Genomic DNA, 26,073 nt, shown 5'->3' on the forward strand with positions numbered 1-26,073 from the left:
TACCAGGATACCAGACACTGAAAGCTAACGAATCACCTTTAAGAAACGAATGGGGTACCTCACACTTTTCCCAACGCTGCAATTACCGGGAACGGGATAGCTAAAAGAAAAATACAAATTATAGTTTTATAAAGTCAAACACACACACACACACACACACACACACACACGCACACACACACACACACACACCAATGCAGAGGGTCATGAGAGTATACAGTGAAAACGCAAAGTTGCCGCTGGACTGCTAAATGTGAGATAATATTGAGATTAATTTTAACGATTTTAATTATTTATTATATAGTTGCGCGCACAGTAAATACTATTTTATTCAAATCCAAATCTTTCGACGACATTAACTCCACTTTCACTGGTTGGAATTGAGTCAAATTTGGTGACCATCGTTTCTATAGACATCCTAACACTTTCATGGGGTGAACAGAAAATTTTTGGAATTTTTTTATATTATTTTGTATATAATAAATAGAAACTTTGCTCTTCTGTAGCAAAGCGGCTACTGGTTGGAATTGAATCAAATTTGGTGTGTAGGCTTAAATTAGCTAACCTAACAATTTTATCAGGTAGCAAGTACAATTTGAGAAAAAATGTCATTTTTGAACATCCCTACTGTGCACTGTGCAGGGATTAAATATTGATCGGTTACTGAGTGGCGTGGGGTATTTAGTAGGGTACAACGGGGTTAAAAGCCAATGGAGGCGTTTTGTCCCACCCATGCATCAAAACTTCAAATTCAAGAACATATGAATGATAATTTTACATATGATAATTGATACTGAGACTTTCCAGACGTTCGTGGTAGAGTGGGGACGATATCTCGCGTGCGAATTCCAAAATTCCATCCGTTTCGACTAGTTTGATGGATTATATGACGTTCCCGCTTGGGGTAGGCGTGTTGCCCACTCTGCCCTACACAGATGCGTTTAACGCTCTAGACGCGCTCCGTTCATATTCCTGCCAGTGTTAGGATCAAGTTACTACCTTCGAGTCACGAGTCATTTCGAGTCATTGCAGATTTGACTCGAGTCAAGTCAAGTCAATTGATTTTCAAAGGTGACTCGAGTCAAGTCAAGTCACTCGTTTTTTGGAGGTGACTCGAGTCAAGTCGAGTCAAGTCAAGTCAAGTCACGAGTCAAGTCACAATTTAGTCAAATTGAATTTTCTATGTATGAGTGATGATTCAAAGTCATTACACTTTGCTAGCTGCGTGAAAGACAGATTAATTGATCAATGATGATCATTTATCTTGAATCAAATAACGAATATCTAGTTAGATATACATGCGAAAAGACGTTGTATCACTCACGCACACGTAGAACTGTTAATAAAATACGTGAGTAACTGTACAGTCACATGCTACAGTCAGTTATTATCAGCCAAAATATAGGACCTAATCTACATCTACATATCCGTGAGTATATAAACGCAAAAACTACATTTCTTTGATTTAAATCATACATAAATGTTGGTAAAGGTGAGCACTGCGCAGTGCGCAACGTAAGCATTGATCCGTCTAAGAAACAGAGACACATTGCTATTTAGAGTAATCTTCTACTGCTACTACTATAGAGATTGTAGATTGTACAATCTCAATACTACTACTAGGCTACTACACCGCAAGCTGTGATTGTTTAGTTTGCGGTCTATTTATCTGTGATCTAACAATCGAGGATCAGTGCATCGTACGATCAGTGAATGACTGGTTGCTCTCACAAGTGACACCGGCGTATCTCGAACAATCCGAACATACACAAGATAGGGTGATTTAATTGACACCGTTTACTTGATGACTTGAAATTGACTCGTAAATTTTGCTCCGAGTTACGAGTCAATGCGCATTTTTGAAGCTTCGAGTCAAGTCAAGTCAAGTCATTTTTCCAAAGTGAATCGAGTCAAGTTAAGTCATACGAAAAAGTTGACTCGAGTCTGACTCGAGTCAAGTCATGACTCGAGTCACCCCAACACTGATTCCTGCTGGCCTTTTTGTTCGAATTCTCATAAAATATACTCTTCTGCAAAAAGCCTAGTTATTTGCATATTTAAAATTTGGTTTTTAGCATCTCGTTCCCCATATGCAGGCCTGTTTATTTTTGGATTTCTCCAAAAATAACAAAAATAGCTTATTTTTGGATGTTTTCAAAATTTATTTTTGGAGGATCTCCAAAAATAAGAATTGAAGGTGTTTTGAGCCCGATTACTACTGAAAAATTCCACAAAAAAGTATGTTATGATCATGTATTCAAGTCCTCCAACACATAGATATCATCAGTGATCTTGATCTAACTTTCCAATACATTCTTCACAAATTTAGTCTTTGACCTGGAGGATGCCTTCTAGAGAATATTAATCACTGCGAGACGCCCCCCCCCTTGATTCTCGAGATATCGGCCTCGAACGTCGCAATTGTGGGAAACATCGAGGTTATGGGTCCAAAAATCGAGGAATGTCTAACTCTTCAAACTTTCCAATCCTCTTTAAACTTTCCAATCTTCCAAGCCTTTGCTCCTGAAAAGCGCTCGTCAGTAATGCGCTTGAAACCTCTGATCCTCCACGAAGTTGCGTGCCTCATTGAACTTGACATCCCAACACCCTCTGACCAGAAAACCTTCCTTGTGGCGGTCCTCGTCCCAGTCCTCACCTGGACACAGGCGTTCGACCAGGCGCATGAGCTCCTGCTGCTCCATGATCAGAACATCAAGACCATGAAGCTTCGTGACGGTGGTGCTCAGCTGTGTGCGAGCGTGACCATGCGATCGAGAACGATCAGATGGATCCACCACAGCAGCGAAGTTGCACACGTCGGACTGTTTTCGTCCATAACATCAAGGAGTTTGGTACGGTTTCCAGTCAACCAAGAGGCCACCCTCTTCATTGACAATAAACGAGCGTCAACAAACTTGGGTCACACGCTTTCCATCTACTCTGGATCAAGTTGTGTTGCCGTCTGAAGCATCAGCAGATAATGCCCCGTCATCGTGTGGACGAAGTGATTGCGACAGAGGTGGCTGTATATGATTTCGCCGTTCCCTTTGCCTCACTCAAACTGCCTTCCCGTCTTCTCTACGTGTCGCACTGTGAAACTTATAGCAGTACAAAGGCGGAGGGGCGGGCAGGCAGGCAGGCAAGGTCAGCAGAAACGTGAAGTGGATTGAGTGGAAGTAGTTTTAGCGTTTCGGTGACCCCTTCCCTCACATAGGTGCTGTTTTGTGTGTTTTATGAGTTTTCTGATCGTTTACATCGCTCTGACTTGTATATTTCACTGAAAAACATCATCCAAAAAAATCTTATTTTTGGATGTTTTCAAATCTTATTTTTGGAGAATCTCCAAAAATAAAACCCAACATCCAAAAATAAACAGGCCTGCCCATATGTCAAAAAATAAAAGCCTAATCCTGGTCATTGCCTATTGACTTGTTGTAAGTTTTAGATTTGAGTAGTTTCTACTCAATAGGCGCTTTTCATTAGCCCAATCCAATTTCAGTTGCAGATCGATCCACTTGTGTCAAACACTAGCAGTTTTATTTTAATACCTGTTCCTGCACTGAATGTCGACATTTCTTCCGTACGAGCCAACATATGTAGGTGTTGTAAGATTTTGTATACAAGACTGCAAAGTAAGAGGTAGAAATTATTCATGAGAGCAAATAGGTAAATGTTTAATAAATTTCCGGTGGCAGCGAAAAATCATTCCCAAACGGTGGCAGCGCAGTCATTCGTCCACGCGCAATCAGTAGGCTATATTTACTGTAAGGAACTGTTACTGTTACTGTTCATGAAATGGAATTGGCGGTCATCAAAAGATCATAACCTGCATAAACTATACTCGAACTGTAATTGGAATTAAGTGCGGTGAGTCAGCAAGTCATGATTGTACTTCAATATGTTATAAGTAGAGTTCGGAGTCATGATACATGATATATTACCTTAATTTAAAACAATAACATTGCGTATGTGTGACGTCGATGTATCTATTGCCTCACCATTCTCATTCCAACGTAGTGGAATCCATTCATACTGTCAAATGCAGCCTGCTTCCTAGTCTTTGTCCATTATGTCATTGATGTAACAATTGGTGATTCACATTTATTCAGATTCTAAACGTATATGAAGATGAATCAGTAACTGTAGCCGGGCTCACTTGTAAGTGAATTCTTTCTTTAGCAGCTGAAGAATAATTCATAAGCATACATCTCCAGCATAGATATGGATGAAATGATAGCGACAGCTTTAGCATCACGACAGACAGACAATTTCACTGAAGGTGAGTTCTGTTTTTGTTCAACAAAAAATTGATTAAAAATAACTAACTGTATAAGACTATAGGGAAGAGGAAATAATACAAGGCAACGGCATATAGTTGTTTTACCAGATGTGGTGTATCGGCTACTCGAACGGCAGTTAACCTACTACATACATATTTGGTAACAGTACCGCCATTATTACTAATAGTTACGATAGTGTAGCTGTGAGATCCACAGCTGCAACACCAATGGGTTTCGGGTTGGAGCCCGACCGAGATCGACTCCAAAATTCCTGCCTAAGTGTTGGAGGTTTATCTAGGCTCCTCCTCGCCACGTTATCCGCGTGAACGGTGTTTTATAAAAAGCTTAGAAGTGGGCCGTGCTACAAGTCGGAAAAATAATAAAGAGTATCGGCCTGGTGTAAAATGACCAATTTAGTCGAAACACCATGAATATCAAACAAACAAACTTTGTTTCGAGGCGTTTTGAAGTACCTACCCTCGCAATCTCGATGAGCGGTTATATAACGCAGCAATCATTTTATTTTGGATTTATAGAAGCGTTTTGGTTGGATTTCTTTTTAAGGAACACGAGTAGACATTTTATTGAGGCGAGTTTGACAATATCCAAATATCATGTTGTCTAAAAAATGTTACCTATTATCTCATTTATTTCAGTGCGTGTGGCAGTTGCTCAGCCTGTTCTAAATATACAATCTCCGTTTTGTCAGTACAAACGAGGGGTTTCACCGTTTTTTATAAATTTTGAAAACTTATCGTCCTTCCTGTTATCTTAAAACCTTTGATAAAAATTGAAAAAATTAAAGTAAAAATTCTGGCTTATACAATTATACTGGGGTTAACATAAGGATGATAAAGTTTAAAAAATGTTATTTTACAAATTTAATTTATTGCCCCTGAAAAAGGTTCAAGGCGCGCTATCGGGCCATGGCTTGCAGGATGGGAAGTATATAATACCATGTCATAATCTCTTTTTAGATATATGATAATTGTACAATGTACATCTTTAAAAACTTCATTATTGATATGGGTATGAAACTAGGGTATGATGGCTTACTGCTGTTTTCGGTACCTTCATTGCTTCTAATTAATCACTACTATTTTGAAATATCTTTTACGGACAGGTGCGCGGACAGGAAGGCAAATGATTGATTGATATGGTGATTGGCAGTGTAACCAGACTTATACAACTACTGTTTTATTGTGTAGTTCCAGTTATAGATATCTAGTTGTGCCTTTTAAGTATAATTTAGTTGCAGAACAACAACGTATTTTATCGTTTGACCTGAATCGCCACATACTGGTGTTCTGTTGCATGCTGTTCTAGCGGCCATTGCCAGCTCAGAGTCAACACTACTAACAGAGACGTAACCATTGAAGGTGGATTTTGGGTATCGAAACCTCACTCATTTTTAACTCGAAATCCTATCCTTTTGCAATGCCGATTCAGTCTCCAATATTTCTCAGCTCATTTAAAATTCGGTAACCCGTATTATAGGTTCTTATTTAGCTGTGTTATAGTTTGTTAGTAGTATAGTGCTGTTTAAAGGTCGTTAGTTCTAGTTCCAGTTCAAGTTGCAAGTTTTGAAAAGTGAGTAGTTATAGTTCAAGTCGTAGCTGCTCGTTTTGAAGTGATCAGTTGTAATTCACGTTATTGTTGCGAGTTTTAAATGGTTGTTAGTCAGTGCTAGTACTCTAGTTGTACATTTTGAAACTTTAGCAATGCAGTTTGTATACAATACAATATACCAGTGCTTATCAACCTGTGTGACGGTTCGCACTTGTGCGAATGAAAAAAAAATTGCAGTGCGAATGATGGAAGTAGTGCGAATGGTGCGAATGAAAAATCCGGATGAGTGCGAATGATAATCGTGAATGATTGTTAATTTTTCTGACGGGGAATATTTCAAATAAACCGAATAGGAAATTCAAGGGCAGTGTAACTATTGTAGTTGAGACGCAATTGTAAAAACTTGTTCAACTCACGACACACTACTAATCGCAGCTTTCACAGGCCGTGGTGAATTATTGTTTTCGCACTATAATTATTACGTACCCAAAAGCCTGGTGTGGAAGCTGGTGTAGAGGTAGACATAGTATATCAGCACGTCTGAGCCTGCGACAGGCTGGGAAAATGACGTGAAATTGACATTCTGCTTTCTTTCGGTAAACAATCATCCTATTGTCGTAATAACTGTTCGATTGGCGCGAGACACGAGAATAGTAGCCTAGTCAATACAGACTCACATTTGCAAGTTACTTAAACGCAACTTTTACCCCTTTAAGCTTTGTTAAAGTATGGACCGCAAATGGTGTAATTTTGGTTCGAGCTATCTGTTAAATAGTTGTTGAATATATTGCAAAAAATCCTGCGATAGTTTTTACATATCCAAGGACACTGTGTTTGGTACTGTAGCCAGTAAGCGAGACACGCAGAAAATATGGTTTTATCATGAAAATTCATGATAAGATTTGTCCGACTGTTTTTTTTAAACATGGTCGAAGACCGTTAGGATGAACTAGTGTGTGGGGTGAGCAACGAGCGCGTTCAGACCTAGGAGCCTCATTCATTTCGAGGCCAACCCCTTCTGCGTCGGGGAACATGAAGACGTAAAGCTTTGGCAAACAAACCGCTGATAAAATTCGGTCCCAAAAACACGTGACAAAACCTTGGCCCGAAAAATGATAGATGCTGGATGGCCAAACCTTACGGTATGGATATGCTCCGTTGTCGGCTCGGAATAGTCGCGTTCTTGCAATCTGAGTAGACAGTTGTTACAGTATTACAACTGCAACACGCAGAGGAATTTAATTCACCATAATTTGAAATCGCGTGCGTCAGACATGCTTAGTGGAGCTGTGTTGGGTATAGGAATTGTGGTGTGCGCGTTCTGTATGTCATACATGTCCTTAAAATCGTAGCATGCTACCGCAATAATAATTATTAATTCCTTTTCAAGGGTGAGGCTGGGTAGCGAGATGCCACAAAAAACTTGGATTCATGTGGTAGTCTAAAAAGCTGCTTTACTGTTATTAAACTGTTATTAATTCTCAAGCTAGATTGATCTAAAGAGCAGAACACACGGCATTCGTGAGATTATTTGCTCATCTCATTTACTCGCGAGACAGAAAATGGGAAGTCGATAAAAAAAACAGAACACAAGTTGGAGCAACATATCATAAGGTAGCGAGCTCTAATGTGCCTACTCTCCTTGATCGTTTTGGGCCTTATTTTCCAAGACGTAAGGAAAAAGCCTCAACATAAACATGTGAGTTATTCACCCTTTCGACAAATTGGAGCCTCCGGGACCTTTGTGTCAGCTCTCAAAAACAATTTCTGCCAGCAAGCAATATTCACTCGCAACAAATACGCTATTTTGGATAGGAGTGCTGAACAGATTTTAAGACCTGACCATCCAAGCACTAGTAGACGTTCTTGTACAAAACCCAACAACTTGTTTGGTCGAGAAGGGTTTTAGTGAAATAGTTGAAATCGAAACGAGTTAAAAAAGTTGCATTTTTAATGACACACTTGATAACTTAAGCTACATAGTAGCCAATTTGTTGCACCTCTGAACAAAATGTTGTTAAATATAAATTTATGTGTAAAAACTATTGGTGAGTTTGTGCGAATGAAATTTATTTTACAAAAAAAGTGCGAATGGAGCTCAAAAAGGTTGAAAAGCATGCAATATACTACACCATATTGCAAACATAATCCCCAGCTACATGGTATATCGTACATTTTAACTCTATCTATGTTTTGCATTCATAGGAGCGGGAATGGACGGTAACCGAAGTACATCTGCGGAATGCACCATCAGAAAATTTGACGCCACGTCGTTAGTCATACAAATCCTATTGGCAATTGTCATACTCGTCCCGAACGTTGCTGTAGTGAAAGTAATAATTACAAGTGCGTGCTTCAGTTGTTCATTTTCCTCGATCGATTCCTGGAGACTTGTCGATTGAAGTGTCTGGACCAGTAATTCTCAACCGCGGCCCTGAGGGCAGCATGCGGTCCCCAGCTAGCCTTCTTGCGGCCCCCAAAATATAGTAAGAAATTGATTTATGACAAAAAATAAAACCTATATTTATAATATACTATTGGTTGGCTTGGCCTCTGTAGTTTTTAATTATAGAATTACAGGAAAGCTGTGAGTAGACTGCTAACGTTACGTCACTGCTGTTTCAATGCAATGTGCCCTAACTTTCCAGTTGGACGAGCAGTAGCTATAGATATATGTAGGTATTGATAACTTTCAAAACCGGATGAAAATCCTGAAAAAATGGTAAATTTTTCCCACTTCGTGGTGGCTTGACTAAAAAAGAAAAATAGGCTCAACTCCCGGAAAATACAATTTTTCTTTCACATTAACATGTGGTTAACTGAAGAAAGGTCAACTTTCCAGCCCAGCTCCCGGAATAGGCGCCATAGCGTTCCTACAGTGCTGACTTAATGTATATTAGTCGAATTTGGCCCTATATTCAACCAAAATTCTCAAAAAAGTAGACAAAATCTCAAAAAATGAGGACATTTGGGCGTCCTCCGAGGACACATTCAAAAAATCAAAAAAGAGGACAAATCCTCCTGAAATAGGACGTAGGGTAACCCTATGATAACTAGATGTGCAACTCGTGACTCACGGTTGAATACGCCGAGATACGTACTGCTTAGCCGGCTAAAAGCAGCATAATTTGTAGTCCTATAGCCAGGGCCGAAACTGCCGCACCCAAAACCCCCCAATTGAGGCGGGTCGAGCTCGAAGGGGGTTTAAAATTATTTCGTGAAAAGTTGTGCAATTAAATTCGCCACATATCTTCATTATTGGATACTCTTCCCCTTAAAAAGAATAGGCAAGATTTATAGAAATATGCATATCGGCGTTGGCCATTACCGCACGCATTACGCACCAAGACATATAAAGTTTCAGGCCATGTAACATGCGACTCCAAGAAGTGTGCCAGAACGATCGGCAGCGAGAAAACATTAGCCGTAAAGGACTGCTTTTATGCTGACAAAAAACTTCGTTATATATACAAAATACCAGTGTTGGGATGACTCGAGTCATGACTTGACTCGAGTCACTTTGGAAAAATGACTTGACTTGACTTGACTCGGAGCTTCAAAAATCTGCATTGACTCGTGACTCGAAAAAATTTACGATTCAATTTCAAGTCATTAAGTAAATGGCGTCGATCAAACCACTGTATCTTGTGTATGTTCGGATTGTGCGAGATACGCCAGTGGCACTTGTGAGAGCAACCAGTCATTCACTGATTGTATACACTGATCCTCCCTTGTTACATCACAAATAAATTGACCGCAAACGAAACTATCACAGCTCGCGTTGTCGTACTAAGTAGATTAATCTAATATCACTGTGTCTCTGTTTCTTAGACGGCTCAATGCTTACGTTGCGAAGTGCTCACCTTTGCCAACCCTCTTGTATGATTTAAATCGAACAAATATAGTATGTGCGTTTATATCCTTACGGATGTGTATATGGGTAGTGTTTGGGTAGTTTGTTTCAACTTCTCGGGGCTTCGTATTCGGTTCTATATTTTGGCTGATAATAACTTACTGTATCATTATCTGTACAGCTACTCACGTATTTTATTAACAGTTATACGTGTACGTGAGCGATACAACGTCTTTTGGCATGTTTATTTAACTTTATATTAGTATTTGACTCAAGATAAATGGCCAATTAATCTGTCGTTCACACAGCTAGCAAAATGTAATGACTTTGAATCATCACACATACTTCGAAAATTCACTTTGACTTGAATTGTGACTTGACTCGTGACTTGACTTGACTTGACTCGACTTCACTCGAGTCACCTCCAAAAAACGGATGACTCGACTTGGCTTGACTTGACTCGACTTGACTCGAGTCACCTTCAAAAAACGGGTGACTCGACTTGACTCGAGTCACCTTCGAAAATCGATTGACTTCACTTGACTCGAGTCAAAATGTTCAATGACTCGAGATGACTCGTGACTCGAAGGTAGTGACTTTATCCCAACACTGCAAAATACATAGGTTTAATTGTCCATATAGGCACCTAAATGACTGGCGCCGAATGTTCCTGTCTTGGCAATCTGAACCTCAAAAGACAAATACCATCCCGGAGGTAAAATATAAAAATATATATAAAATATATAAAAATTATATGCCAGTGAAGAAATGCCAATCGGAAATCGTGTGATCTTTCAGTTTAGTAGGTTTGGGTAATTCTACATTTTTTGATATAGCAGACAGGAGGTCACGAAATAACATCATGTAAAGAGGTCGGTGGGTGGCTTCCCAGCACATTGGCTGTATGAGGCAGCCAATACAGCGGTCTACCTTAGCTGGGTACCGATAACATTAAGAGAGGAAAGGCTGATCGATTATTTCCAAAAGAACTATGGCCAAATTAGAGACATTCATTACCAAAGAGACAGGAGAGGGGTCAGAACTGGTGTGATGAACCTTCTCCTGGAAAGCAAAAATCTGGAACACTCGCCGATAAAAAGCTACATCTGGATTGATGGAGCGAAGATTGCTGTTAAATACAGAGGCCAGATCGCGACTTGTGGCTACTGCGGTGAGCCAGGGCACATACAAAAGTTCTGCCCAGAAAATCCAAGAAAAATAAATCAAATTAGAAAGGAAACTACGCAGCCGACAGAAGCAAGAAAAAATGAACGATAGGGAGCAACCCCAAAAACGCCGGGAAAAGAGGAAGACCAGGAAATCGAAACCGAAATAGATAGCTCCCAAGAAATAACAAGCGGGCAGAAAGAAAAACCCACCCCGCAGAGGATTTTAACCGAACAAGAAGAAGGAGGTGTCGTGACACCCCCTGAAAATGGAAATACGGGCGAGAGCCCTTCCGAAGAGCGGGAAATACCCTGTGAAAAAGAGAGTGCCGCTAGTCGCCACCTAGAGGCAATTAAGAAAAAAGCCATAGCAGAAAGTATGGGAGACATCCTAACGAGATCGGATACAACAGATAGCACGGGCGAAAGCCAAAACTCCGAGAACAATGAATCAGATCTGTTTCGACTCGCCGATGACCTTCACCTATCGGAAGATGCGATGAGCGGTCCAGAAAACACCAACACGGGCCAAAAAAGACCGAGACATAGTTCAGACTCTGAAGGCGGCGCAAATGCCCCAAAAAGAAACTACGCCCTCTCTAAAGAAGTGGCAAGCACGGAGTTTATAAAATCCATAGACCCTGAAAAAGAACCGAACATCCCGAAGAGAAACTTTAGCTTCTCTACAGATGGTGTCGCAATGACAGAGTGTATAAAATGCGGAAGAGCTATGCATTTCACAAACTATGGAGAGACTAGCAGATGCTTAAATTGCAAAACCAAACACTACACCGCGATGGCGTGTTGTAGTGATGAGCATGTCTACACCTATACAGAGGAACAAAAGAGAAATAAGGATTTACTAAAATGCAACGCATGCGAAAGGAAATGCGCGATCGCAGACTGTTGCGGTAACCTATATTGTCTTGAAGAGGGAGAAATCCTAGAAAAGTGTGGAAGATGTAAAGAAGACATGTAAAGAAATCCAACAACAACAAATCAGGAAAAATGGCTAAGCTCAGAAAGACAAACAATATAATAAAAGTGGTAACGATTAATGTCAATGGGCTTAACGAAGAGACCAAACGTAGGTCAATTTTCAAATTTCTGATTAAAACGGGAGCAGACGTCGCACTACTCCAGGAGACACATTCTGACCTGAGAACTGAGGAACTCTGGAGCAAAGAGTGGAAAGGCCAATCAGTGTGGAATTCCGGAAACGCACAGACTGCGGGAACCGCGATATTAATCATACAGAGAAGAACTTCTGTCAAAATTTTGAAGGAGGATAAAGACACTGATGGCAGATATGTCAAGGTCAGTATCCAATTTGGATCCAACCGCTTAGATGTAATCAGTTACTATGGCACTAATGATTATACACAAAAGGAAAAACAAATGAAACAGTTAGCCGCGAGAAACTCGAGAACAACCTGTAAAATAATAGGGGGAGATTTCAACAATATGGAAGACCATCTATTAGATAGAGAACCCCCAAACAATTATGAGCGCGAATTATCACGAAAAATCAGACAAATAGTAAATACAATGGGGGTCAAAGATACCTTCAGAGAAGCACATGGCATGACAAGAGACCACACCTTCTTCTACAATAATGGGAAATCCAGACTGGACAGGATTTATATTGACGAGAACCAAAAAACATTAGACTCCAAACACATACCCTGTGACATGTCGGACCATGACGCAGTCTTCGCGAAAATCCAGCTGCAAAATAGGGTTCACAACCCAACCAGAAGGGTATGGAAAAACAACACACAGACCTACCTAAGGGAGGATTTTAGGGAGGAACTCGAGAGAAGGTGGAAAAAAGGAGAACTCTATACCCCCTCATTTACACAACTCGGGTAGAATGGTGGACGGCCATCAAAACACGTATAAAGAACCTAACGATCAAATATACAAAAAAGGCAGCCAGAGAAAAGAGGGAGGAGATAGAAAAGAAAGAAAGCTCTCTAACAAGAGCAAGACAACACGCCCTACGCAATAACCACCCAACATGTGAATACATAAAAGCCAAAAGAGACCTCTGGAAGGCAAAAAGGGAGGAACTAAATAAGCAAAAAAAAGAAGCAAAAGCAGACCAGAACACGATCCTGGATAACAACCCTTATCTCTTATGTAAAAAACTAAAAAAAAGGAGGGAGGTAGCGACGATCAAACAACTAAAGACCCCAGAGGGGAACATCACCAATAATGAGAGAGAGATCAGGGACATAGTCGAGAACTTCTATAAGAGCTTATATGCGGCGAGAAGCAAGAACACCCGCATTGCGGAACACTTCCTTGACGCAATGCAGAAAACGCTCACCACAGAGCAAAGAGACAAACTCGATGGTAAAATCCAAGAGGATGAACTACGAACTGCAATATTACAACAAAAACGAAACAAAACGCCAGGGGAAGATGGTCTTAGCGCCGAGCTCTATACCACCAATCTGGAAATCATCGCAGAAGGCCTACTGGAGGTCTACAATGAGATATATGGTGAACTAAAAGTAAACAGGGACCTCGCAAGCGCTACCCTCAAGGTGATCTACAAAAAGGGGGAAAAGGATGACATAAAGAACTATAGACCAATCAGTCTCCTAAATGTAGACTACAAAATCATAAGTCGAATACTAACAAACCGTCTGAAACTTCTCCTACCGAAAATAACACATGAAGATCAGCACGTAAATCCCCAAAAACAATTGGGCAAATGAACTTATTGCTAAGAGAGATTGCAGAGGAAATGAGAGGATCACAGAAAGGCACCATCATCTCGATTGATTTCGAGAAGGCCTATGACTCGATCAACCATGAGTTCCCCCTAGAGACACTAAAAAGAGCAGGATTAGGCGAGAAATTCTGCGGTTTCCTTAAAAAAATATACCATCAAGCCGAAGCAAGAATCTCCATAGGGGGCGATGTAGGAGAATGCATGCCACTGAAAAGAGGGATAAAACAAGGAGACCCAATCTCCATGCTCCTCTTCACGATTGCAACGGAACCATTGCTCAGACAGCTGGAACAAGACCTCACAGGTTATAAACTACCAGGAGTAAGGAGAAGATTCATATCCCCGGCCTACGCCGACGATCTCACACTAACCCTGGAAGACCAACCTGAAGCACAACAAGCATTAGAAACGATTAACAACTTTGGAGAAGCAAGTGGTCTCAAGATCAACAAAAACAAAACCAGTGGGATTGACTATCAAGAGAACGGGAAACAACCAAAGCTTCTAGCAATCAAGTGGGTACAGAAAATGGAAATTCTGGGTCATACCATCTGTAGAGAGGTCCCAAACCAACGCGAACCCTGGAGGGCCCCGATCGCTACAGCCCAGGACTTGATGAAAGAGATCGAGAATATGAAACTAAATACGCCCCAGAGAATACATCTTCTGAGAACTAACATTCTCCCGCTCTTTACGTATCCAGCGACGCTATCAAGAATGCCCCTAAGTATAAGAGGAGAGCTTAGACGTGCGACGGTGACTTTCCTCTTCGGAAAAGGAAAAACACCAGAATACTCCAAAATCATCCAGAAAGAGAGTATAGGTGGGAGGGAGGTCATTGACATCCCAACCCACACGGACATAATACTGATCAAACCAGTGGTAAAATACCTCAGAAGGACGCAAATCAGCCCACTGGAGGCGTGGAACATGAGGCTAGACCACCAGCTAGCGCTCTCCCTAAGGAGATACAGACCCGACCTAGTAAACAACACCAGACCACATGCGCTAACACCGAGTCCACACTGGAAAGAAATAATCAGAGTAATGAATGAACTGGGATTCGAAAAGGAACACATCAACATGAGAAACAATAACAAGCTATACAGTGGGGCAATCCAACGTAAACACGAGCGACAAATAGCTGAAATGCAAGGACCCAATTGGATGAACATACAAATAGAATGCTGACACCTATACAGAGAGACCTGAACTGGCGCATTGCCAGCGACATTATGAACACCAATGAGTCTCTCTACGCAAGAGCGCTAACGGAAGAAAGGGAATGCCAACTCTGTAGAAATACGGTGGAGACTACCCCCCACATCTTTGTTAGATGTAAAAAAACAGAAGAAGCGATAACCGCCATAGAAAGAGCCTGGTATACAGTAATAGGACAACGTTTGGAAATAGCAACAATACAAACCATAATATACATGGAACCGGAAAAAGACACTCCTGAACGGCTTCACGACATACTCACGATACTGATTACAATACTAAAGCAAGCAACCTGGACGACAAGAAATGACATAAAGTACGGAAGCCGGAGCCTTGAACACAACCAGATCACAAAATCCGTTAAAATACGATTAAAATTGAGGAAAAAAATGCAGGAGGACGAGCAATTAGAGACAGTGCTAAGAGACCTAACCGAGGCACTAACGTAAGATCCTGCGGGTGGCACAGTGATGAAAAGAGCGAGAAAGTAATGGAATACAGTGAGCAAATGCTAAGAAACCCACCGAGCGCTATAGATATTCTGTCAGAGTATGATATACCGCGAGGTGTGGCCAACACCAACAAATGTTAAGAAAATCAATACTAAACGAGCCGAGCATGCACCTTGAAAATATCAAAATATTTTACTTGTTTTGTTATAAAAGTTTGCTCGAAATATCAATCTTTCCGTTTGTGAGTATTTAGGCTAGTGACTCTCTGCTGCGAGCTTGACCCGTAATCACACAACATCACGAGCGATATACACTACATATATGAAGGTAGTCAGCGAATGATGCTTACTCAACCAATCAATGAAATTGATATGGTTGTCTGATGTAAAAAAATCTAGTTTATTGTAACATATATACCAAATCCGCACGATTGGGGTGTTGGCTACTGCTGTATAACTTGTTAATGGGTTAATATCGGTAGCAAGTATAGAAACCCGTTTTATACTCTGGACAATATCAACGTTGCAATACTCAGACGCCGAATACCTTGTCTGTTCTGGCCTAGACCGTCAAGGCTTATATTCCCTTGCAAGTACTCGACGGAAGATAGTGATTTTATGGAAATATAATAACATATGATTACCCCAGTTCATATACATTCGGTGACGTTTAAAACGCCAATATGTACTTCAGCACTGTGGCATTATGTGGCCCGAGTCGTCGCTAGGTATCGTGTACATTAATATAGGCTATCACTTCACTGATATGTAGGGCTGGAACTAGCAAAATGGCGTCACGTGACGGCATGAGTTTCACGTTCGCGTTTACACAGAGCCTTTGAAGATGGCTCGCGTTCACACGAACCTGAGCCTTTCAGAGGTTCATACCATCCCTACTTTCAATACTTAGCTAAGACTACCGGAGTCGAACTCGGTCCGACTCGAACATTCAACCCACTGGTGTGGCAGCTGCAGATTATACCACAACGCTATCTCGCTACTGTTAAGTCTGCATGACATACGGGTTATAAGATGGGTCGCTCTTCATATGTCGGTTTCCGACTTTTATGTATATGGTTTGGTTGGAGACAGCGGTTAAACTATTTATTGGTGCTGTTCAAACGCACGATGTTGTATTTTCCAAACCGTACCAATGCAACTTCAAGTAGAAATGGGATACGAACGAGTACAAGAATATGGTAAACGTGCATTCAGACTTTCCGAAACTCATCAACTTAAAATGTTGCAAAATTAATTTCCTCTATAATCTGCGGCGAAAGACTTTAATTATGCATACGAAACTGATAGTTTGGGCAGGGGCAAGAATTCGGGTTTATGAACCCTGGTATAGTCCTTGATATTATCTGATATTCAATTCGACCTGATAGGCTAAATGTTAGTTGTATTTCGAACTCGGAAAGAAAATATAGCATACGATTCTAAGCTGATCTCAGGATTATAATCAGCGGTAAAATATCACATTTACAGGTAAAAGAAGACGGTATCAAAGATCGGCTTACACATTCATAGCTAGCTTGTCCATTGCCGACATGTTCGCCGGCCTTTACGTGATCATTTCTGTATTTATCGCTGACGTGGGAGGTTTTCGTATGACTCCGTTGCTGTGGTCCGTGATGTACATATGTGGAAGCATACCATTCTACTCATCTGTGTTACATCTTGTAGTAATTGCCATCGACAGGTTGCTGTATATTGGATACTACGCAAGGCAAGTACACCATTTACTCATATCCGAGATCTGGAAACGATTAGTATAAAACGTGGCATTAAAATAACGAGTCATACAGTACAACGAGTTAGGGTTAGTTGTGGCACTATCGCAGGTAATGCGAATTGCGAATGAGTAGCTTTAACAGTCGCTATATTGAAAACCTCGCCATTTTGAACGACTCTCTAACACGTCAAACGAGAGCCATAATTGACATGGTAAGATGTAATTTTCGATCCAGTGTGAAATGTGAATCTCAAGGCACGAGCGTATCTGTGATATCAGACATAATCTTCGAGCCTTCTCTGTATAGTATCATTGGATTTCGAAGATAATGTTCTGATAAAAACCTTAATATATGATATTCCGGAACTCGACATTTGAAAATTATCTCACTTCATCTCATTGCTCTACGATATTGCAGTTCCTGTTTATTGCAAAGTCAAATACGTTCATAAAACATATATTCTTTAATCATTGCGCATATTCGACTGACGCCTGTCATCAACTAGAAATGGTGGTGCTCGCATTGTGGCAGAACACCAAGATGGTCTAATTCAAGTATCTATAGATTGGATAGACCAGCGCAATATCATGTCCCATTCAAGGATTTAGCCAATTAGTCGCTGATTTGCTCTTATAGGCCAAAATGATAAACCTAACAATACCAAGACACTAACTTTTTTGATCAACATTGCAATTATATAGTCTATTTTATCCGGCAGATACAATTCTCTAATGAACCGGAAGAGTGTCATTAGCGTGCTTTCGATATGCTGGGGGTTATCGTTAATGCCGGCAATACCGATCGCTATGGGATTCGGAGCTTGTGGCGACCTTTGTACATGTACAGACTCTGGATTGTTACTATGTTCTGACTTTCAGTGCTCTTCAATTTTCCCCGGTGAGTTGCATTTATTTTTTGAGACTGGACCGCATTTTCTATTTCAAATCACGAGTGCATATCGGAGATTCACAAGGTCTCCGACCGAGATAGTGTAATGGTGATGCGTCCGGCTTCTTGATCGGTAGGTCGTGGGTTCGATCCCCGGCCGGGTCAGACCGAAGACTCGAAAACTGGTATCCGCGGCTACCCTGTTAGGCGTTCAGCAATCACGGATAGCGTGGAGGAGAAAAAACACGGGGGTGCGGACTTATTGATCTTGGTATGAAGGCCGTATCGCATCTCCGTCGTCAAAGCATCTCGATGGTCCCCCGTCTCCCCTCTCTCTCTCTCTCTCTCTCTCTCTCTCCACGTCACGGATGCAATTAATCTCCCCAATAAGGCTTGGCCGTAACAACAATCATTCGCAGGTGTGGGTACGGACAATGTCATCTTCACAGTTCTTCCTTAACTGTTGGCTGTTTATCCAGTTGTGGGATTCAAAAATTTGTGTGAGCCGCTTTTATCACAAAACTCATACTTTTCAGCCAATTCTGTGACAAACTGTCATTGAGAGTAACCAGTAATGTTAGACGATTCGTAGAACTCATACAATTTCGTGAGACGACTCCTCATCACCACCTGATCCGCATATAAGCGGTGTTATAAAAAGCATTGGACGAATGTAAGCCTAGCTATATGTCGGCAACTCGGGATTAACAAATAAGAATACCGATTTGATGTAAAAGGATCATAGATGTCGAAACACCACAAATATGGCAGATCACCATGGTCCCTTATAACCCGGGACCTGCCTGAATCGATGGCAAGGTGTATGATAATACTGTTATTTTGCTAGTGTTCACGAAGAGTATGTTGCTGGGAAACGCTTTCCTATTTTTCGTTGTGATGATCCTGATTACCATTTTATACTATCTCTTGTTCAGGAAGGTAATGTGTCCGTTTAGTCTTACTTACCTCATATCAGTATAATAGTCTTTTATAAATCTATCCAGGTCCGCGAGCGCTCAAACAAGGTATACGCCAAATCATCCTCGGCTACCAAACAAGCAAGTCGATTGAAAAGAGAATCCAAGCTAGCAAGAACATTGGCGATCGTGGTCGCTGTATCATTAGCATTCTGGGGTCCCCTAATGATAACCTACGTCGTAGACTACTGCTTACCCTACGAACAGAGAATTGGAGAAACTGTGGCGAATATCCTCTCTGTGAGTACAGGCAGTTAACCAGCAATACCACATCCGTACATACTTTGTATACGCCTCGTTTGATCGTGTTGCTTGTAGCATAAGGAGCATAAAGCACAAAGCTACGCACGCTGGCCGAAATGACATATCTGTAAAGTTGTGATCAGCCCACGGTAGGGCTGTTCCAAAATGTCTTTTTTTCGGATTCCGGGGATTCACTGATTAAATTGTTATGTTGCCTTAAAAATACACTGCACAATAAATTTAGCTGAATTCCAATTCCAATCAGTAGAAGCGGCCGCAGAGCAAATTGAAAATTTTGAATTATTAGAAAAAATATCAAAAAAAGTTTTTTTCAAATTTTAATGCAACCCCATGAAATTGTTAAGTTGTCTACAAATATGATTTAAAACAAATTTGATGCTATTCCAACCCGTAGAAGCGAAGTTATTTGAGTTTTTCGTCAATTTTAGTTTAGAATTTTCACTGAAATGCTATTTTTGCATATCCACGAGTTTCAACTATACAACAGCTTCATTTCTGCTGGTTAGAATTGAGCAGAAATTTTTATTCATCTTTCTTTTAGGCAATTTTACCAATTTCATACGGTTGACAGTAGAATTTGAATTTTCATAATAAATTAAAAAATATTAATTGGTTCTGCGGCCGCTTCTACTTGTTGGAATTGAGTCAAATTTGTTATGCAGTATTTTTTTTAGGCAACATAACAATTTAATCATTGAATCCCCGGAATCCGAAAAAAGATATTTTTGAATAGCCCTAACCCACAGCAGTGTCACAAAGTGCAATGGAATAGATGTAGTCGGAAATAGCAAACAGGCATTATATTCCTTGTGATAGCAAAAAATGTGAATATTCGAACTTTCAACGTCATTCATTTAGTTGTGATGTGAAATCGATACTCGAATACTCTCTCGTCTCGTAGGCTAACACTATTCAGAATCGAATCACTCTTGCACTCGATTTTATCCAGTCCTAATCCTTAAGTATCGCAGGAAAGTATGACAAAAATCTTATTGCAGATCAGAGTTGGATCAATTGTAATTTGTAATGGTAATTGAATGTAATTAATTACATTTTTCAATGTAATTGTAATGTAATTGTAATTGAAGCATTTTTATTTTGTGTAATTGTAATTGTAATTGTAATTTGACAAAAATTTTGCTCAATTACAATTTCAATTACATTAAATTGCTATTGAGACCTGACAAGCACAACATAAAACAAATTGACTTATAATGCATTCTCTTAAATGTCGACAAGGAATTTGGTGGATCCGTTCGAGGAAGCCCTTGACTGCGCCCTTGCGGGCGAAGTTTTTTTTATTTTTACCGCTATGCTAGCCTCGGCTGCCATTGTATACAATTTTTAGATTACTAACCAACGGATGGATTCGCAACACGTGACTCACGATTGAATACGCCGAGAGGCGAACTGCTGAGCCGGCTAAAAGCAGCAGAATTGATATTCTCATAGCTGGCGATCCAAGCGTTGAAATTTGATATGTATGGTCCTAATCGAAAGCTAGTGTCGCACTGAATCCGCAATAAAAGTATATTTCCAGGCAATGGTACCATCCCAAAATAGTCGTGAAAGTCTGGGAATCGGCATTGTTCTGAACAATCGCTAGGCGTAATTGTTAATTGTTGTGGTCATGCTGCTGCAGCGCTCTCACATTACAGAACAGTCGGCCTTAAACGGCTATTTTGGAGCAGTTACATTGCCCTGACGAGATTTTATTTTGTATTTTCGGAATTAGTAGATCAATAGCTTACGATAAAGACCAGATGCATCAAATTTGGACACATGGATCGCCAGCTCTAGGACTACAAAGTTTGCTGCTTTTAGCCGGCTCTGCAGTATGTTTGTCGGTGCATTCATCCGTGGTTGGCAATCTACAATACGATTTCAGATCACGATGCTGCATCGTTATTTCGTCTGGCTAACTAACCAGACCACTGGATATTATATAACGTCTTATCTGACAAAGCACGGTTTTGTTTTCACTCCTCATCCTAATTCCTACGTCCCTCGATAAAAATAATATTATTTCTTTAATTATATACTATAGACGCAAATCCAACACGTGCATATATTATAATACTTTTTCAGCGACATACTGCACCCTATCCTTAATCCTAACCCAAAGGAAATTAGGTAAATAACATTTTACATTTCCAATTACGTGAGCCATAATTACCGAGCATTCAAAACACGCTTATATTACGCCACAATGACATCTCACATAGCATACTATGTACGCACATAAACGCATTTATTACTACACAATCTGAACTAGACGTGAATTGTTGTTAAATATGACGCTACGGTTGTTGAATTTATGATTATTAAATTACATGTTCAACAGCAGCAATTGTAATTGTAATTGTAATGTAATTGAAGCATGCAAGGAGTAATTGTAATTGTAATTGTAATTTGATATTTTTAGCATGGAGTAATTGTAATTGTAATGTAATTGAAACATTCATGAAAGTCATTGTAATTGTAATTGTAATTGAACTGAAATAATGTAATTGATCCAACTCTGTTGCAGATACCCAATTTGTTGAATTCTGTGTCGAATCCAATTATTTACGCGGTCCGTATGAAACACCTGAGACAGGAAATGATTCCGGCGTGCTGCAGGAAGACAACGCACAACAGCCCGCGAATGGATTCAACTGATATCCCATTAAGTACGATTCGAACTTTACCCAGGGATGAGATTTCGTCGACAATGTGACACATGGTAAGCACCCGGATAGTGTGGACGTTTATGCATGGAAGATGTCGTTTACTGTGAAACATTATCGGGTTATCGGGGAAGATATGCTAGTTAGTCGGACCCAACTCTCAAATGCAGAAAATGCGACCGCATCAGACTCACGTCGCGATCGACGCTTTGCCAACCCTTGGTTTACGTGGATTAAATAGAAAATAGCCTGGACAACGAGATATAATTCTAGTTGTGAAACTATAGACTGATGACAACGAAATACCTTTAATCAAATTCTTATTTAATTTGTGAAATGTTTCCATGCTACAATTTTAATTCAAATCCAATGTCTGCCAGAAAATGCTACAGGAGAACTGTACAGTGCGAAACGATGCGAGATTAGCGTACAGACATCCGTCATCCTCACCTTGTGAACATGAACTCTGATTTGATATGATCTGAACTTTATTTTTGTTTCGAGGTCAGTAATTCTAATTTCAGTCTAATTTAAAAATATCTTTACCTTTAATTCTGATTCTAATCAACTTTGAACATGCTGAATATTTTTCAGTTGTCCAAACATGTGTCTAATATGTCATCATCTCTACAGTTCCTGTCTATTTGTATACTTGACAAAGTAAAGAGTGTAACAAATGCAAGAAGGACGGGCTAATATTTCGAAGTATTCGTAGCCAGGAAGCGACAACTTGAATTTGTTATTGTGAATTCATCTGGTGTGAAGTTTACTATAATTATGTCCCGTCATCACGCTTCACCTAACCCTGCCCGCTTTCCTATGATAATCGGGTGCATGGCATTCGAATGAACTGGTCACTAAAGGTCGGGCTCACATGAACTCAAACCTTTTATGGCTCAGTACGGCACCATCTTCATTGATCATAATGATTCATCACACTTTCACACACGATCAACACGTCATTCATCTGAACTATATACCTGTAACTGCTGTTGTTCCATTCATAACATGTAATGTCGCGGATTGTAAATTGATGGCCATGCCGACTTAATTTTTTTTTTAAGAATAAATTGGACAGGGGGCCATACTGAGACCTTTGTCCCATGACGTATTAACTAATAGAGCGGCGTTAATTATGAGCCGTGGTGAGATTGAAATTTTTGTCAGCCGGTTATTTCAAAAAATCCAATTTTTCAGCCTGTTATAATACAAAAACCGATTTACGGTATCCGGCAATGCTAACCGGTTCGCTCATCTCATAACATTCCATGATACTGTTTTATGGTAGCCTACTGGTGCGAACCGACTGAATCCGACCGCTGAATGTAAGTGCTTGATAACATCATAAGACTGTTGTTAAAGACCTGACGTGTGCCTGAAGCTGTAGGATCTAACCACGCTGAGTTTCACGTACGCAAAATTAAAATACGCTAATACTCATTATTTCAGAACAGTTTCGGAGATGGATTAGATATCACTGACTATCAATGAAAATATTATGTTGAGGGATCTTATAACTAGATGTTACTGGTAACTGTATCGATTTTTATTTACAATGAAGAATTGTATTGCTAGTCGCATCACATATATCTTGTGATAAGGTGTTTCCTTACAAAGCAGGAAAACGTATAAACAGCTGTAGGCCTACTATGCACAATGCACAGCTTAACGTGATGGGCACCAGTGGTCGATAGAGATTGATATTTACAACCCAAGTGAATACACGCATGCATTGGGATTGGTGTTGGAAAAATACACATACTTCGTCCAGATATGGGTTTACCGTTCTAGTTGATGTGATTCCTGAATAAATATGAATAAGCGCCGGATTTGAACTCGTATTTCGGCGTGATAGCCTACTAAAAAAATTTCGTGTTTGGGCTTGGATTTTGAAGCTAAAATCTGGATGTGGTCAGAGGTGGTCAAAGTAGCCGCGAAAGCTACTCAAGTAGAAGTAGAAGTAGCGACAAAAAAATCTAGTCAAGTACGAGTAGAAATACTTCTTTCATAAGCCACCTAAAACTACTTGAAGTAGAAGTAGAAGTAGATTTGAATGACTTTAAATCTACGCAAGCAAGTAAGTAGTTTTGAAAACAGTCTTAATTCGTTCGCATGGACTGTCAAAAGCAGCAAATCGAGCTATGCGGAAGGTGCAGCGAGCTTGATTCGTATCGATGCATCCCAGTAAGTATCAATTTTCGACACAATAAGCATTCTTTGTCATCATGGGATGCAAATTATAGTATTGATAAGAAAATGCGATACTAACCCTATATTTACTAGAAGACCTCATTTTAGAGAACATCATCGCATGGCGCCATACCCCACATTATGAGGCCCCAAGTTTAGGCGAACAGCAATACGGAAAAGTTGTATCGGATACGGTTTCAACACTTTGCGTGATTAGTAAACGTTATCTAACGTTATTGTGCATCGTAAAATTTATATTTGGTGTAGCTTTATTTTTGAAAATGGAGGCATAACTATACTTGCTTTTATGCTTCAACATGTATGTTCTGCAGACAAAAGAACTGAAAGTAATTAGAAATCAAAGTATGATACTCGGAATTAAAAGTGAATTACAAATACCAGTTCTCAAATGCGGAAATTATATTTTATGTCTTTTGTCCATAAAACTTCAAAGTTGATTTGCTAAAACAGGTGTAACGTTCACAAAAGCCGTATTTTTCAGATTACCAGGACACGTAATGGGCTGATAGATAACGATATGATAAGTAATTGCTAGATTGCGAAACGGTAGTTGTCAACTTTATGGTGGGCCATATTTACTGTGATAAAATATTTGATATGGGCGACAATGCGTGTGAGCGGAACCAAGCAATCCGGTTCTTAAATCATATTCACTGATACTTTTGTGAGAACATATTTGTCACTCTATAACTACTGTGCGCGAAGCGCAACAAACTTTCTGGACTTTACTTGACTTTCATGAATAATAAATGTTGGAACTCCGTGAAAACAGCCCCGAAAGTCCTCAGGCTATCTTTCGTATTGGGGGATTAAACTACTTCTACTTGACAAGCTGAAAATAGCGAAAAGTAAGTATGCAGATCACAAAATATTACGAAGTAAAAGTAGAAGTAGAGAAAATCAGATATACTTGAGTAAGTACCAGAAGTCGGGGAAAACTACTTGAGTACTTCTAAAAAGTAGAAGTACTTCGTTACTGACCAGCTCTGGATGTGATGTAACCTATTAATGTTGGTTTTAAAAGTAATTAGGTGTCTCATTTCTGGTCCATAGCATACGCCAGGCTTCACGTCAAATCGCTAGCATTACAATATGTATAGTTGAATCACATGATAGCATCTTCTGCTATTACAGCTGCTTGCGACGTAGATATGCATGGTTTTCTCGCATCAGGACGACGACATCGTCTGGATCGTATCACTGGCACCAGTCAATACCTAACTTACCAAGCATTCAGAGCGATAGTTTCTGCTAGACACTTATTTATTTCCTGTAATATTGTATATGTGTTATTTTTACGCATTTTTTGTCTGCTGGTAATATTTTGGTTGACGAAGCAATAAATTTCACTTTCTCTTCCTCTCTCTGTCTTCTCCGTTTCGTACGAACGACAAATCCATCGTTCATCGCTGAATACGGTGACATCAATATTATCATGTTAAGCCGTACGCTAGGACGTTGGTAATGTTGCTTTGATTTCTTTGTGTTTTCATATACATTATTAGCTCATTGTTCATTTAATCACTGGTCCTTGCCTTTGTAGCATGTCGTCCTTTGCCCTGCGCATGTGTATGGTAGATTTGCAGGCTAAGACGTAGCGGTTGAGTGGCCCGCTGAACCGATGCGCATTAACTAATTTTTCGATTGCATTCATTTACTTTACGAAATAAATAAACTTATGCTCAAGACCAGTGCTTTTCAACCTGTGTGACGGTTCGCACTTGTGCGAATGAGAAAAAAATTACAGTGCCAATGACGAAGGTGGTGCAAATAGGTTGAATGAAAATCCAGATCAAGTGCGACTGAAAACCGTGATTAATTGTTAATTTTTCTGACGTGGAATAATTCAAATAAACCTAATAAGAAATTCAAGGTCAGTGTAACTTTTGTAGTTGCGACGCAATTGTAAAAACTTAATACGATGCACCACTAATCGTAGCTCTCCCATGCCGTAGTGAATTAATATTCCCGCACTATAATTATTACGTACCCAAAGGCCTGGTTTGGAAGCTGGGGTAGTGCCAGACATACAGTATATCAGCTCG

The 26,073-nt window shown here is 40.0% G+C and overlaps 1 protein-coding gene across 4 annotated transcripts; it reads left to right on the forward strand.

Annotated features, from left to right (window-relative positions):
- The first annotated feature begins 4,136 nt into the window (after positions 1-4,136).
- On the forward strand, positions 4,137-25,322 carry LOC145439468 (sphingosine 1-phosphate receptor 1-like). Of its 4 annotated transcripts, none has more exons than XM_080316956.1 (8): positions 4,150-4,279; positions 8,055-8,195; positions 16,772-17,012; positions 17,738-17,916; positions 18,755-18,846; positions 18,912-19,124; positions 21,679-21,890; positions 25,178-25,322. In XM_080316956.1, the coding sequence occupies exons 1-7, from the start codon at positions 4,222-4,224 to the stop codon at positions 21,865-21,867; spliced, it is 1,113 nt and encodes a 370-aa protein (XP_080173082.1). In that variant the 5' UTR covers positions 4,150-4,221; the 3' UTR covers positions 21,868-21,890; positions 25,178-25,322. The 4 variants fall into 4 exon arrangements, with proteins under 4 accessions (XP_080173084.1, XP_080173082.1, XP_080173083.1 ...); XM_080316957.1 differs by lacking the exon at positions 25,178-25,322 and adding an exon at positions 22,198-22,860 and having other exon boundaries at positions 21,679-21,873; XM_080316955.1 differs by having other exon boundaries at positions 4,151-4,279; positions 21,679-21,873; positions 25,163-25,322.
- The last annotated feature ends 751 nt before the right edge of the window (positions 25,323-26,073 follow it).

Source organism: Botryllus schlosseri, chromosome 5 (assembly GCF_051294905.1).
Source record: "Botryllus schlosseri isolate E-star chromosome 5, Bs_hap1, whole genome shotgun sequence".
NCBI lineage: Eukaryota > Metazoa > Chordata > Ascidiacea > Stolidobranchia > Styelidae > Botryllus > Botryllus schlosseri.